At 45.7% G+C, this 14,362-nt stretch overlaps 1 protein-coding gene across 1 annotated transcript; it reads left to right on the plus strand.

The window, feature by feature from the left end:
* Positions 1–14: 14 nt before the first annotated feature.
* Positions 15–2,203, plus strand: LOC119307888 (putative glutaredoxin-C14). The gene has a single exon (XM_037583986.1). It carries the CDS (start codon positions 914–916, stop codon positions 1,223–1,225), a length of 312 nt encoding a protein of 103 aa, XP_037439883.1. The 5' UTR covers positions 15–913; the 3' UTR covers positions 1,226–2,203.
* Positions 2,204–14,362: the final 12,159 nt, after the last annotated feature.

The raw sequence follows: 14,362 nt of genomic DNA on the forward strand, positions 1-14,362 counted from the left end.
ACCTGGAATTTCGTACTGAAATTTCAGCCCATTGGCCTGGGCGCTTTGAGATAATATGCATGAGTACACTATCGATGATGAGATCCATATTCCTATCTTCTTCCTTCCGGATTTCTACATGATGCACTGGTGGAACTTAATCTGCGGCCTGTGCATTTTATCACCCATTACCCATAGTTGCATGAGTCAATCAGTTATAAGATTGACCACCCCTTCCAAGTCTTAATTAGTTCTCCTGAAGATTAGTTGCCTGCATGTAGTACGTGCAAGCTTAACAAACAGCTAATAGATAGATGGATTTCAAAAGCAGGACCTCTCCATAGGCATATATACGAGATTCCCTCTAGCTAGGTCAACACTTAGAAAATCGATCGGATTATTCCAGTCGCGTGTTTGGGTCCATGTTGATCAGAACCAACACGGCTCCACGCGTGCATTATCTAATCTCATCTCCTCTTGGATACCAACCAAAATATGCTTTTGAACAAACCAATGGCGCCAATACCAGGCCTGCTAGCTAGGAGCTTTCATTTATTTTTTCTATAGAAAAATCCAAATTGCTCTTTGTGCAATGTTAAAGATGGCTGCTAGACCACACTGGTCTGTTCCAAACACTTCCGGATCTTACTTGCACTGGATATTCCAACCCATGCATGCATGAAGGACACCCTGCTAGCTAGTGCATAGAAAGAAGCACTGCCCTTTTGTAGCTCTATAAAAGGAAGCCACCCCTCTGCTAGCAAACCATCCAGGTTTCCTCTTTGGCACAACACAAGGCAGCAACAACTAGCTACTAGCTACTCAAAGGCTCCATCACATTTCAAAGTCCTCTTCAAACTTCAAAGCAAAGCAGGCTTAGAGATCCGTGCACGTACACACATAATCCATTAGAAGAACTTATTTTAGAAGGCAGATGGATCGCGTGATGAAGCTGGCGTCGGAGAGAGCGGTGGTGATCTTCACCCTGAGCTCCTGCTGCATGTGCCACACCGTGGCGCGGCTCTTCTGCGACCTGGGTGTCAATGCACTGGTGCACGAGCTCGACCAAGACCCTAGGGGAAAGGAGATGGAGAGAGCTCTCCTCAAGATGCTCGGGAAAGGCCCGTCTGTTCCAGTGGTGTTCATCGGCGGGAAGCTTGTCGGCGGGACAAACAGGGTCATGTCCATGCATCTCAGCGACGAGCTTGTCCCAATGCTGAGGAATGCAGGTGCCCTCTGGCTATAGAGGAATGCAGGTGCCACTTGGGAAAATAAAATTTTGTCAAAGAGTGTCAAGTATATGCATTTTCTTAGAATAACTTAACTAATGGCCTGGTTAGCGTCGATCGAACAGGTTTTTTCAATCCTGTTCCGACAATAGCAAGGCTTATAGCTCGCTAGGAGCGAGTTTTATGTACGAGCGACGTTCGTGTTGTAATCCCAGCGCTATTTGTGCAGGTGTACAATCTTTTCTCAAAGAACCTGCACAACCTTTTCTCAAAGAACTAGTTGATAAATAAATGTATAAACAGTTCATTATCAAATGATATGTGCACATCTCTAACCTAAAAATTGTGTATGGTTGCATTGCGTATTGTCATCGTCTCCTGTTTGTTTTACTATAATAATTATTATTTTCTGTCACCTATGCATCGGCACCTCCCGTGATCTGGCCGGCACGGTGGTGGTCCAGCGGCTGTTCGGGGGATGCAGCATCAACGGCGGCCACGCGAATAGATATGTGGTGGAGCGGGAATAGTACGGCTTTGACTTGCCACGCCTAGGCGCCATCGGCCTCTACTACAATGGCTCTGTGGCACGTGCATGCGTACGAGGTGTTGAAGCTCCCGTGATGACGTTCGACTCTCTCTGAGGTGCGGTATTTCGTGTTTGCAAAAGGATGGCTGATGATGTGTGGCGACCCCCGGAAATTAATTGCACTAAGCTGAATGTGGATGCAAGTTTTTTGGCTGATTGTCTCCAAGGAAGTACAGGGGTAGGTGTGCGCGATCATGAAGGTAAACTCATTCGTGCCCAGGCACTATGGTATGAATATGCAGCCAATTCTTTTGTTATGGAGGCGTTGGCTAGAGATGAAGTCCGACTTGCAGGTAATATGGGTCTCCGGAACATCATCGTTGAAACTGAAGCTTTGGCTATTACGAAGCTCTGGAATACCAATAATTTTGGGCGTTCAGAAATTGCTGTTGTGCTTCAGGAAATTAAAGAGCTTTCAGAGAATTTTCAGTTCTTTGTTTTGTCTTATGTTCCTAGAAAGGCTAATGAGCTTGCACATCTATGTGCAAGGCAAACTAATCCTCATAGAAAGCGTTGTATCTGGATAAATTTTAGGGTCCCGATAACTGCCACACGTGTGGTGTATCGGGTAGTTGTGCCACACGCCTCGTGTGGCATGGACAGGAACCAGTCCGCACGACCGCGTCCGGGCGCGCAAAGGCATGACCCGCACGTTCGGTGTGTGGCAACCCCGCCCGCACGTCCGGGCCAGAGGACCCAGCAGCCCGCACGATCCAGCCGTCACGGCCTCTGATCGATCCCCAATCCCGACTGCCGCCATCTTCTCCCACCTCCCGAACCCCTACCTCCATCGCCGGCCTTCTCTGGTTGCCATGGCAACCGGAGTAGATCCGTAGGGCCTTCCCACCGCAAACCACACCCCTTATCTCCCCCCTCCCCCCACCCCCGACTCCAACAACGCCCTCCAAAGACGATCAGCTAAAAGCAGGTGAATCTCCCGATCTCCCTACTGCTTCTCATCCTTCTTCTGGGCAGAAAATTGCAAAATTACCGACGAAGTTGGCAACTAGATCCATCCTACAGGGTTAAAACACTACATGGGTTGTGTGTCTTCACAGTTGCCAAGCAGAATACACTAGATCTGCCATGTACTACGCTAGAGATAACCGTAAGTTCTCAGTAGATTGATGCACGTAGTTGGTAAATGAATGGATGTGTAGGAATCCATAAAAAGGGAGAGAAAATTGAGAAATTTGGAATAATGGGGGGTGTGAAAATTAATTGCCACCGGTGTCTAACGTCAGTTGCCACCTATCATTGTCGTCAACTACCACCATGTCAACTTATTGCTTGCCATCCTATTGTAGTGGCTGATGCCATCGAATCAAACGGATAGCTAGCACCCAGATTTTAGAAAAGATAGTGGATGTGCATGTCCTACTAGCCATGATATGTTGGTTGCCTACGCATGAAAATGTGATAACACTGACGTGTTAACTTCTACATGCAAGCAGCACAAGGATACATTTTTTGTGGATTGTTGATGCGTTCTTGTTCATGCAGTGATTGAGAGCACATTGGCAGGAACGAGACGCGGAAAAGAATGAATCACGAAGATGGCGCTGATACTTGGGGTTCTCAAAGACCAGAAACGCCCCCTTGGGATGCATCAGGGTACAGTCAACTCATTTCTGCAGGACCGTTGCTGCCGCTACTAGAACAATATGCGTGATAACAAAGAAAAGAACAGTTGTCATGTTCGCGACGATGAAGATGACATTCTACTTATGTCCTACACTGTCATTTTTTCGCAGGTTCTTATGACCAAAACACACTCAGGGGGGCTCCGTGGCAAGTTCAATCACAGGGCGCTAACACTGACAAATGTACGGGCAACCAACTTCAACTAGCTAATATGGCTAATCAAGGTAACGCATACGAAACAGAACACATACTGGTCTGGACATGAAAAATAAACTTGCAAAGGTTGGCAAAAGACTCACGAGTTATGTCGGGGGGAAATGCAGAGCCTTCATGCAACACGTGGCATCAGGCAGCACCCATGTACCTGCCGTCGACGTCATACACAGGTGAGTCCATGAAAAGTGAAGTTGCGGATGGTGAATTAGCAGAAGGAGCATAGTTGACAACTGCAGTTGCCATGACTGGACAACTGCAATTGCCATGAATAAATAACTGCAGTTGTCATCCCTGGACAACTGTTGTTACCCTCCCTGGACAACTGTAGTTGCCATGGAGGAACAACTGCAGTTGCCATGCCAGGACAACTGTAGTTGCCATGCCAGCACAAACTGCAGTTGCCATGTATTGACCAACTACTACGATGCTTACATGTTATTACGGTGGTGGTACCCCGACAAACATCTCGTGGCAAGCTTCACAGATTGCAGATAGAGCACGTCAATTTGGTGTGACAAACCACACAAGATGGGCACATGCAGCACAACAAGGTAAGGAAAAAATTGAACCACAAAAGAGCACTACATTTGTTTTTGTGGCAAATAGCACATGACAAAAAAGAAGATTTGTATCAGTGATGATGGACAAAATCAAGCATAAAACACTAACAAGTGGTTGTGTGCAATGAGTCATATATTGTATTCGGTAATTTGCCAACTGCTAAAAGCATGTGTGCAGCACTAATGGTTGATCGCATTTGCCTAGTGAGCGCAAGCCTAGAATGCAAAGTTTTGATGCTAGAACACACTGGTTGCCATGTATTGGTAGCAGTATTTGCCATGTATGCAGGACTGCAGCTGCCATGCATATAGAATCCAAGTTTTCATACTAAAAAGGAGCTGGTTGTCGTGCATTGGCAAACAATAGTTGCCATGTTTGTTGGACTGTAGCTACCATGACTGGACAACTACAGCTGCCATGCATGTCCACACGCAGACTCACGGCTTGCTGTTTGAATGACGTCATGCCAAATCACTTGAAGTTGATGTGATCCATTACGATAAACATGTTATTCAAGCAAAATCTTACGCTCGTACCTGTTTTTCTATTACAGGGCCTACAACTACAGTGAACAGCGGCGCGACGACATCTACTGCGGGGAGCTCTGAGCGCACGGAAGACGCGTTCCACCAGCCAACCGACAATCATGCCGCAAACAATGCCGAGTCAGAGTCGGAAATTGCAATCATTCCAGCAATGCCGACAGGCACCCCTTTGAACACAAGCACTGGCAACACTCAAGTAGATGAAACTGCCGCCAATACTGAAGTGAATGATGAAACTGATGACGAAGCACAAGGGGATGAAGATGATGGGCAATCAGAGATCGTGGTACCTCAGCCACCGTATGTTGGGCAGAGATTTGAATCGTTTGCAGAAGCAAAGGAATTCTACCAAACATATGCAAAGTTCCATGGGTTTGCGGTCAACACCGAATACCATAGGAAAATTAAGAAAACTAACGAGTACAACAGAGGTGAGATGAGGTGCCACAAGGCACGAAGGAACAAGAAGGGGAAATGTGTTGCGCCTGTCGTTCCGGAACGAAAGAGAGGTATCATTCTCAAGACGGGATGCCCTGTTCGGTGTAAGCTAAACATAGATGGAACACAGTATGTGGTCACTGAATATTTTGATGAGCACAACCACAAACTCATAAAGAAGTTCGACCTGGTAAAATTTCTGACCGCCCACAGAGGATTCACCCTCCTCGAAAGGAAATTCATAAAGCTGCTACATGATTGTAACGTCGGTCCGTCAAGAATGGTCCAGATACTATCACTCATCCACAGCAAAAATGGGACTCTGAGTAGCATGCCCTACATAACAGCTGACATCACAAACCTAAAGGCAAAGTACCGTAGAGAGAGCAAGTTGGCTGACATAGAGGCCACAATGGCCTACTTCGATGAGAAAGCGAAGGAAGATCCAGATTTCTTCTACAGGATAAGGTTGGACGATGAGGACCGTGTGAGGAACATGTATTGGGTGGATGGTGCTGCAAGGAGAGCCTACATACATTTCCGAGATTGCATTTTATTCGACGCGACGTATCTCACTAATATGTACAAGATGCCATGCGCTCCATTCATAGGAATAAATAACCACAATCAGTCGTTGCAGTTCGGATGCGGGCTCGTTCGGAACAAAGACACGAATGAGTACGTTTGGTTGTTCAAGACCTTCTTGGAGTGCATGGATGGACTTGCTCCGATGAACATAATAATAGACCAGGATTTTAGCATGCGTGCAGGCATAGAGGAGGTCTTTCCGTTGGCAGTGCACAGGCACTGCAGGTGGCACATTATAAAGAAGGCTGAGGAGACGCTAGGACCGTTCTTTGCTGACCGTCCAGAGCTGCACAAGGCATTCGAGCTGTGCGTGGACCACAACTTGACGTGGAGGAGTTTGAAAGGAGCTGGATGGCCATGGTTGAAACATATCAAGTCCAAGACAGCGAGACTCTTGCTCACCTGTGGGAGAAGCGAATGTACTGGGTGCCGGCCTACTTCATGCAGTGTTTCTTCCCGTTTTTGCAAACTACGCAGCGCAGCGAGGGGTTCAATGCTGTTTTGAAGCGGTACGTGAGCCCTGACAACTCATTGCTACAGTTTGCCAAGCAGTACACAGCTTTGCAACAAAAAATACTGGGATCTGAGCTACAGCAAGAAGTGAACACCGCGCTAAAGCAGCCAAAATTGCTAACGTATTTACCGATGGAGAGGCAAATGAGTAAGATATACACCAACAAGATCTTTAACAAGTAAGTCAGTTGTGTTACAGTCTTATTTGCACAAATCACGAAGGCAGTAGGTGCCATATAGAATGCAATGCAGTTGCCATGATATGTGGTTGCCATGTTTAATGAAATACTGTTTGCCATGCTTACTCAGCTGCAGTTGCCATGTTCAATGAAAATTCTGTTTGCCATGCTTACTCGGATGCAGTTTCCATGTTCAATGAAATGCAGTTGCCATGTTTAATGCACTGTACTTCCATTGGGCATGTTGGTATGCAAATGCCAATGTCAACTCAAAATGTTATGTTGTTGCCATATCTACTAAAATGCAATTGCCATGTTTACTAAAATGCAACTGCCATGTTTGCTGAAATGCAATTTGCCATGTTTACTCAACTGTAGTTGCCATGTTTAATAAAATGCAGTTGCCATCTTTTATGCAATGTGCTTCCATTGGGACTATTGGTGTGGAAATGACGATGGCCAGTTGAAAATGTTATGCAGTTGCCATGTCTAATGTACTACAGTTGCCATGTCTAATGTACTACAGTTGCCATGTCTAATGTACTACAGTTGCCATGTCTTATGTACTATATTTGCCATGTTCAAGGTACTATATTTGCCATGTTCAATGTACTATATTTGCCATGTTCAAACAAAATGTATTTCTATTTCCATGACAACGTAAGGTGCTACAAAAAAAGAGCGCATGATAGTTTAACAGAAAACACACAAAACTTGCAGATTCCAGGAAGAAATAAAGCGTGCCAGCATGTTGACGGCTTTCCAGGTGGACGAACATACGTTCAAGGTGTGTTCTATTTTGGGCATGTCAGATTCAGAACCTGAAGACTTGGACAAAGGAAGGAACTACTTCGTGAAAGCCTCGATCGGCCAAGGCGAATACTACTGCCAATGTTGGAAGTTTGAACGGGACGGCATTGTGTGCTGTCACATACTAAAAGTAATGGACATGAACGCTGTGACACGGATGCCCCGCCATTCCATAAGGCGGCGATGGACTTGGGACGCTGATGACGCGTTGGCGCCGCAGACAACAAGCACAGTTCTGGCTGTGCATGATGAGAGACCTGAGTCAATCATGGAAGCCGTGAGGCACGTTGTGCTGACAAAGAACTATGCTGAGCTAATTGATGAAGCGTGCAAGAGTGATGAGACAGCGAGAGTCACAGAAAAACACAGGAAGGCCCTGAAAAGAGAGCTTGATGAGATCAAGAAGAGGAAAGCTGAGGAAGCCTTACACAGGTTTCCCCGCACATCAAGTGTGCCTTCGTCCACGGGGCCATCATCTGAAAACTCGGAGATAAGATCTGGAACAGCAAGCACACAAACCCAGGTCAGGAACCTACCCTGTTCCATCACAAAGGGGCGTCCAAATGAGATAAGGTACAAATCAGGATTGGAGATTCAAGCAAAACACAAGAAAACGAAGAAAGGGACGGGAAATTCGTAAACAAAATTGGGGCGCTGTGACATGTTCCTTGGGGACATTTTGTTTTGTAACCTAGATGTTGTGAATTTTTTCTAGAAATGGGAGACTGACTCTTGAGGGGTTTCAGAAGTTGTAGGAAAATGCATTGAATGGGTAACTGCAGTTGCCATGTTGTGTGTACTTGATCTGCCATGTTATATGTGATTAATCTGCCATGCTATTTTGTACTAAATATGCCATGATATTTTATAATGAATCTATCATGGTAAATATACTGGGTCTGCCATGTTAATTATACTCAATCTGCCATGTCAAGTATACTGGATCTGCCATCTTGTTTATGCTGAATCTGCCCTGTTAGCTGTACTGAAAAATGCCATGTTATTTGTAATGACTCTACATCGCGTATATTTCCATGATAATTCGACATGCTTTAGTCACACATGCTGTGTTGTGTGCAATCTATGGGAAACAAAGTTGAAAAAGCGTAACGTGCATCAACCGCAGAAAAGGTTACAACTACATGATCAAAACTACCATGGTAGCCGGTGCAGTTAGCAATAAAAAAGAAGAGCAAAACAACCAAATGAAAAACGACGATGACTTTTAATAACCATGTCTGATGAACTACAGTTGCCATGTTTTAGAACATAGTGCACGCATTCGAAGTAGCAACCTAGTGTTGCAAACGATGAAACCATAATAATAATGATAAACATAAAATGTATCTACTATCACGCCTAAAATAGGTTCACATCCACACAAAATATTACAGAAAATATTCAAATGTCGCTCACGAACCACCACTGCGTACTAGGCTACTTGGGGTTGCAGTCATAGTATAGCACACGGACATAGTTTTTGAGAAGAACAAAAGGTAGTACCTTACATTCCTCGGCAACAGAATGTAAGGTATGCGTCCGGTGTGTAACGCCACGTGATCACTTGTACTTCTTGATGACTTTCTTGACAGCTGCCTCCACGAACTCGCGTGCACCGGACGCTTGTTGAAATCTTCATTCGTCAACCAGTTCCATGTGTAAATTTTCTGGAGCTCAACGACCGTTGCAGCTGTGACAGCGGGAACAAGTCTACCTTCCCACTTTGCAAAGTATTCCAACGTGTGAAAGCCACAGTCCATCCCGCACAATAAAAAGAGTCAGGTGAACTCGCAAAAAGGACAATGATAAACTTCAATTCAGATGTAACAACAAAGAGGGGTGGGATTGATGTAAATGGCACATGAAGGAGGGGGTAGGAAATTACGTGTTCCCTAGATTCGTAGTCGCCACGTACTCAATTGGGAAATGCCTGATCTGGACCTTTGAGTTTTCGTAGTGACGGTTCCATGTCTCTTTGACCTTGTTGATGAAGAATTCAGCATGCGAAGTAAGGTGTGTATCAGCTGCCGAACGCATTGAATCAAGCACCTCAAAGCGTTGGTTCTTCAGGTCAAGACAGATCGCATAGTGGTGACCACACTTGTCGTGTGGGTCGTGTGGTGCAAGCTCCTGGAACATGGGGAACAGGACCTGCATGTAAAAGTGAAGGAAATGAGAAGCAGAGTTCACATGAAGAACAGCAGAGGGACAAAAAAAGTAGAATCACGTAGAATGTTTAGTTATAGTGGGTAGTTGAAAGAAAGTTGCCGTCCATGTATGAACAAAATTTGCCGTGTATTTTACTTTGAAGTTGCCACATAGTTTGCACGGGATGCAAAAATCAAAAAGTTAGTTTGCATGGCAGCTGATGCCACATGAAACATCTGCCACATAAACAGAGTGCAGATAATGGCAAAAAACCATACCATGTGAAAAAAAGTGCAAACAGGGAAGGAGTACTCACATATTTCTTCAGTGTGAGCTTGAATTCACCGTGATGAGCAAAATTCTTCCTCAGGATTTTGTGGTGGAAGTCACCATCCCATATTTTGCAGGTCACACTATAATGCATGATTATTTTGTCGGGAGACATATCCATATGCTTGTTGATGTAGTCAATACCACATGTAACTACATTCGTCGACATTTTACCGTTTGGCCTCACGGACTCAGCAAGATCACCCAGGTCGACGTACGTCGCTTCGCATTGAATGACCTTGGTTCTGTCCAAACATGAGCTGTATGAAAATGATATAACATGAAAGAATCATGTCTACTAAGTAAAAAAATAAAGAACTAAAACATAAGCAGATCATGTCTAGAAAGTACGAAGAAGATGAATGGTAAAAAAAGAGCAAAGCAAAATGAGAGATTATGTGGTGTGGTCATTTACGCTTTCAGCTCCTTCATGTGCTTGCTGCTGGCCCTCACATTTCCAAATCACTTGACAATATCGTACAGCTGGGTCTGTTCCTTTGTGGCCCTGAATTCGGGCTCGTAGTCTTCCGCGGGAGGTGGGTGAACTACCCTCTGCTGCCTCATAGAACCAGGGGTGGCACTCCTAATGGTATCCTCAGATACCGTATCTACAGGCACATTGGAACTTGATTGCCCCTGAACTCGTGAGGACCTCCTCTGCAATGCTGCCTCCTCGATCCTGGCGTAAGCTTCATCAAGTGACGGTGAAATCTCCTTAGGGGTGCCTGCAAGGATCAAAAAAGTGGGTTAGGATACCTGGAAAACAAAACAAATGGAATGCGAAAAGATAGGGTGCATGATGTGAAATGTAGGTACAAAAAGTAGGGAGTTGCCATGTGTAGTGCACTGTAGTTGCCATGTGACAGCAACTACATTTGCCATGTTGTGTCAACTCCAGTTGCCATGTGCTTGCCAAATGGAAAATGCAGCATGGAAACAAAAATACAGGTGACATGGTGCAGCAAATCCAGTTGCCATGTGTATTGCACTGTAGTTGCCATGTGACAACAACTACAGTTGCCATGTTGAATCAACTTCAGTTGCCATGTGATTGCCGAATATAAAAATGCAGCATGGCAACAAAAAAATGTAGGTGACATGGTGCAGCAAATCCAGTTGCCATGTCATCACATAACAGTTTCCATCACAAGTGAGAACCCACCAAAAAATGCTTGGGACAAAAGTCAGACTACACAGATGTATACAAGAAAATGATAAGCACATAAGAAATGTACCTTGGACGATCGGCTCTGCGAACTTGACAGCCTTCCTGCCCTCGACCATTGGCTGCGCCATCATTGCAGGCATGCCTCCCGGGAAAGCAAAGGCAACTGGCATAGGATCTGGCACCACTGGTTGATCTTGACTGATGCCAAGGCTGAAGCTCGATGGGGTGAAGGCCATTGGGTGCCGCTCATGCCTACTGGCCGGACCGCGAACAACTTGCGGGGCAGAATCCAAGGGTGAAAGATCAACAAACATATCTGAATCGGCCGCTACAGAATGATCGGGCTTATTTGTAGGGAGGGGCGTGTTGTCAGCGGTATCAGCCGCAGCTTTCTTGACAATCTTCTTGTTTGGGCTGTAGGGGACACCAACATTGATTGGGAGCCTGGAAGTGCGCAGATTTAAGCTGGGGATTTCCACTGCGGGTAAAGGCGTAGTCTGCTCCGGACGTTCACCTGCGTCACTCGTGCCCGGCTTGACACCTGCATCAGTTGTGCTCCGGTCTTCCGGTTTTTCCATCACATTGGTTTTGGCAGGTGGCGGGAACAGTGTGGACGCAGGAACATAACCAGACTCATCTCTGCTGCTCCTAGCTACAGCTGGTGCGTTGGGTATGTCTATTGATTGCTTGCGGGGGCTACGACACCTAGGTGGAAGACCAGCACACGAAACAGTCGCCTTAGCAGTATCTGCACCGACAGGAGCTGGAGCTGTTGTGCCAAGACTCTCACCTGTAGATGGCATATTATTATGAACTGCCGCCTCAGCCACTTCTGTCGTGGACACAGGAGTGCCACCACGCATGCGCTTGGAATCAATGTCAGATGAGCGGGAATCTTCCTTTCTTAGGTTGGTCTCAGGAGCGTCCACTTCAATGCTTGCTGATGGGGTGGCATGGCTCACAGCAGCATCCTTCATTGCCAGAAGAGTTGGCAATATTTCAGCTGTCCTGGCAGATACTGACTCGTCACTCCCCGATGTACGGATGCCTGTTGTTCTAACCTGCACATCTGCAATCGGCGGAGATGGTCGGCCACTTGCGTCAGAGTTAGTGGGAACAGTTGACGGTGCAGCAACAGTTTTGTTGACTGGCGCCTCATGAACATCTGAGTTGCCCCTTGTTGACAACTTTGAATGAAGGTGTTCGAGTGGGTCCCTAATGATATGCTTGGCCCCGCGTGTAGTAGTCTTCTTCACCCTGCAAAAAAGAAAGCACATGAAAAGGGTATTAAAAATGAACAAAAAATATTTGCCATGGTAGAAATCTAAAAAAAAATGAAAAATAGGTGGAAAAGCTGGTAGTTGCCATGTAAGGGGAATATGAGTTGCCATGTGGCATAGTTAGCAGTTGCCATGCAAATCCAGCAAGAGTTGCCATGCTAGCCAACTTGAAGAATGATAAAAATGTCTGATCTGCCAGGAATGCAATTTCAAAACTAGGTATGGGATGAGCACACAAGCCAATGGAGAGATGGCAGTTGCCATGTAGGTACAATAAGAGTTGCCATTTGGCCTAGATAGCAGTTGCCATGTAAAAACAAGCAGGAGTTGCCATGCAGTTAAAAAAGGAAGGAAAATCATTTGAAAAACAGCAGTTGCCATGTGGGGATGATGACAGAAGCCCATGTGACAAGCTGAACGGATGCATTGAAAAATCAAAAATATAGCATTATGTCAATGAAAGCACATAGAAAACCTACTTCTTGACTGACTTTCTCAGGTCTGGCAACACGGCAGGATCCCCGGTGTTGGACGTCGTCGTACGAGGAGATGACCTGGTGGAAGGGGTGTCACCAGCAATGGGGGCACCTTTGTTCAACCGAGCAGAAACACGGGTTGGCGTTGGTGCCTGTTTCTTTGTAACTGCTCGTCCACCAGCTGTCGCCTCACTGCATGTATAAGATGGAGGAAAAAAAGGTGGCAATTGTCAGACAGCAAACTCGTTGCCGCGCTTAGCAAAAACAAATGCAAAAGGGATCAGTCTATTCCAAAAATATAGACAAAACAAAAACTAAAATTAAAGTCGAACCTCCTCCTAGCAGCTACGGGATCGGTTCTAGACCTCTTGCCAGGAGAACCCTGCCCAACATCCTCTGGAGCCCTCCCCCTCTTTGATGGCAACACCCCCTCGCCTCTCGCAGCCGTATGTTCTTTGACTTTCTTCGGTGGGGGGACATCTGGTGCATCCTTGCCCTTCTTACCACCTGCACGAACTTCAACATGTTCATCATCATCGGTGTCCTGTTGCACGTTCTCCATGTCATCGTCGTCATCCTTGCTGAGACCAGCGTCTCCATCTAGTTCAACTTGTGTGTCAGCAAGCTCTTGGGAACTGTTGTAGTCATACCGGCCATGGCAACCAGTTGGCCGATGTGTCCGTTCTGGGACAAATGTAGTGAACTGCCTCGCAACCGCATCGCTGTCAGAGCCATTAAGGGACGTCCACCCCTCAACCAACTTCCCGAGCAAGTCGGTCATTCCGGATGCAAACTGCCCAATCAGATGCTCAACAGGTGCCCTCGCCTGTGCATGAAACAAGAAGCAGCAATAACCAACCATATTACAGTCACTTGCACGACATCAAAAATAATCCAAGGCAACCATAGATATATATCTTTGATTACCTCAGTAGGGCAAGACGGAGCTGAGTGCACGTCCATCCACTTTCCAAAGTTTTGAGCTCCCCCAAACACGCTGTAGTCTATAGCATGCTTGGCCATCAGCTGGAAAAAACAAAAAAAATAGCTAGGATGTAAGAGAGAGAATGATGAACACTGACTAGCAGTTCATGTGTTGCAAATACAACAAAAAAGAAGACGCGAATATAAGTTTCAGCACGAATGACAGAGTTGCCATGTGGAGTGAGACATGAATACCATACACAGACAGTAATGGCTAACAAAGGTAGTCATCTCTTATTAACCACAGGCGGTTGCCACATGACGATTTTTTCATATGTTATGCCGCAAAAATTTGTAAGAATGCCGTGTAGAGAAAGAAACTAGAACTAACCTGCAGTTTTCCATATTTGGTATCAGTTACCCTATCTGCAGCAAGCACAGCCTTGATATCATCGATAGTCCATGCAGAAACAGCAAACTTGTGCATAGGCGGCGGGCCTCCTGTCCCAGTGAAATCCACGGTGGACAGATCAAGACAGTCGACGTACATGAGCTGATGTACAACAATTTTAAAAAGAAAGAAATATCAGTTGCCATCATGGTATTTTGCAAAAAAACAGGATAATATATGTTCCTACGATCATCAAGTTGAAGTGCATGAAAAGAGAAAAAGAAGAAGTTGCCATCCGTATGTGCTAGTTGCCATCATAGTGTGATGGCAGTTGCCATATTGTCATGATGGCAG

This window comes from Triticum dicoccoides, chromosome 5B, assembly GCF_002162155.2.
Source record: "Triticum dicoccoides isolate Atlit2015 ecotype Zavitan chromosome 5B, WEW_v2.0, whole genome shotgun sequence".
Lineage (NCBI taxonomy): Eukaryota > Viridiplantae > Streptophyta > Magnoliopsida > Poales > Poaceae > Triticum > Triticum dicoccoides.

What these genes read in the sequence shown, in the direction of transcription:
- LOC119307888 (XM_037583986.1), top strand. Translation starts at nt 914, where the DNA reads ATGGATCGCGTGATGAAGCTGGCGTCGGAGAGAGCGGTGGTGATCTTC.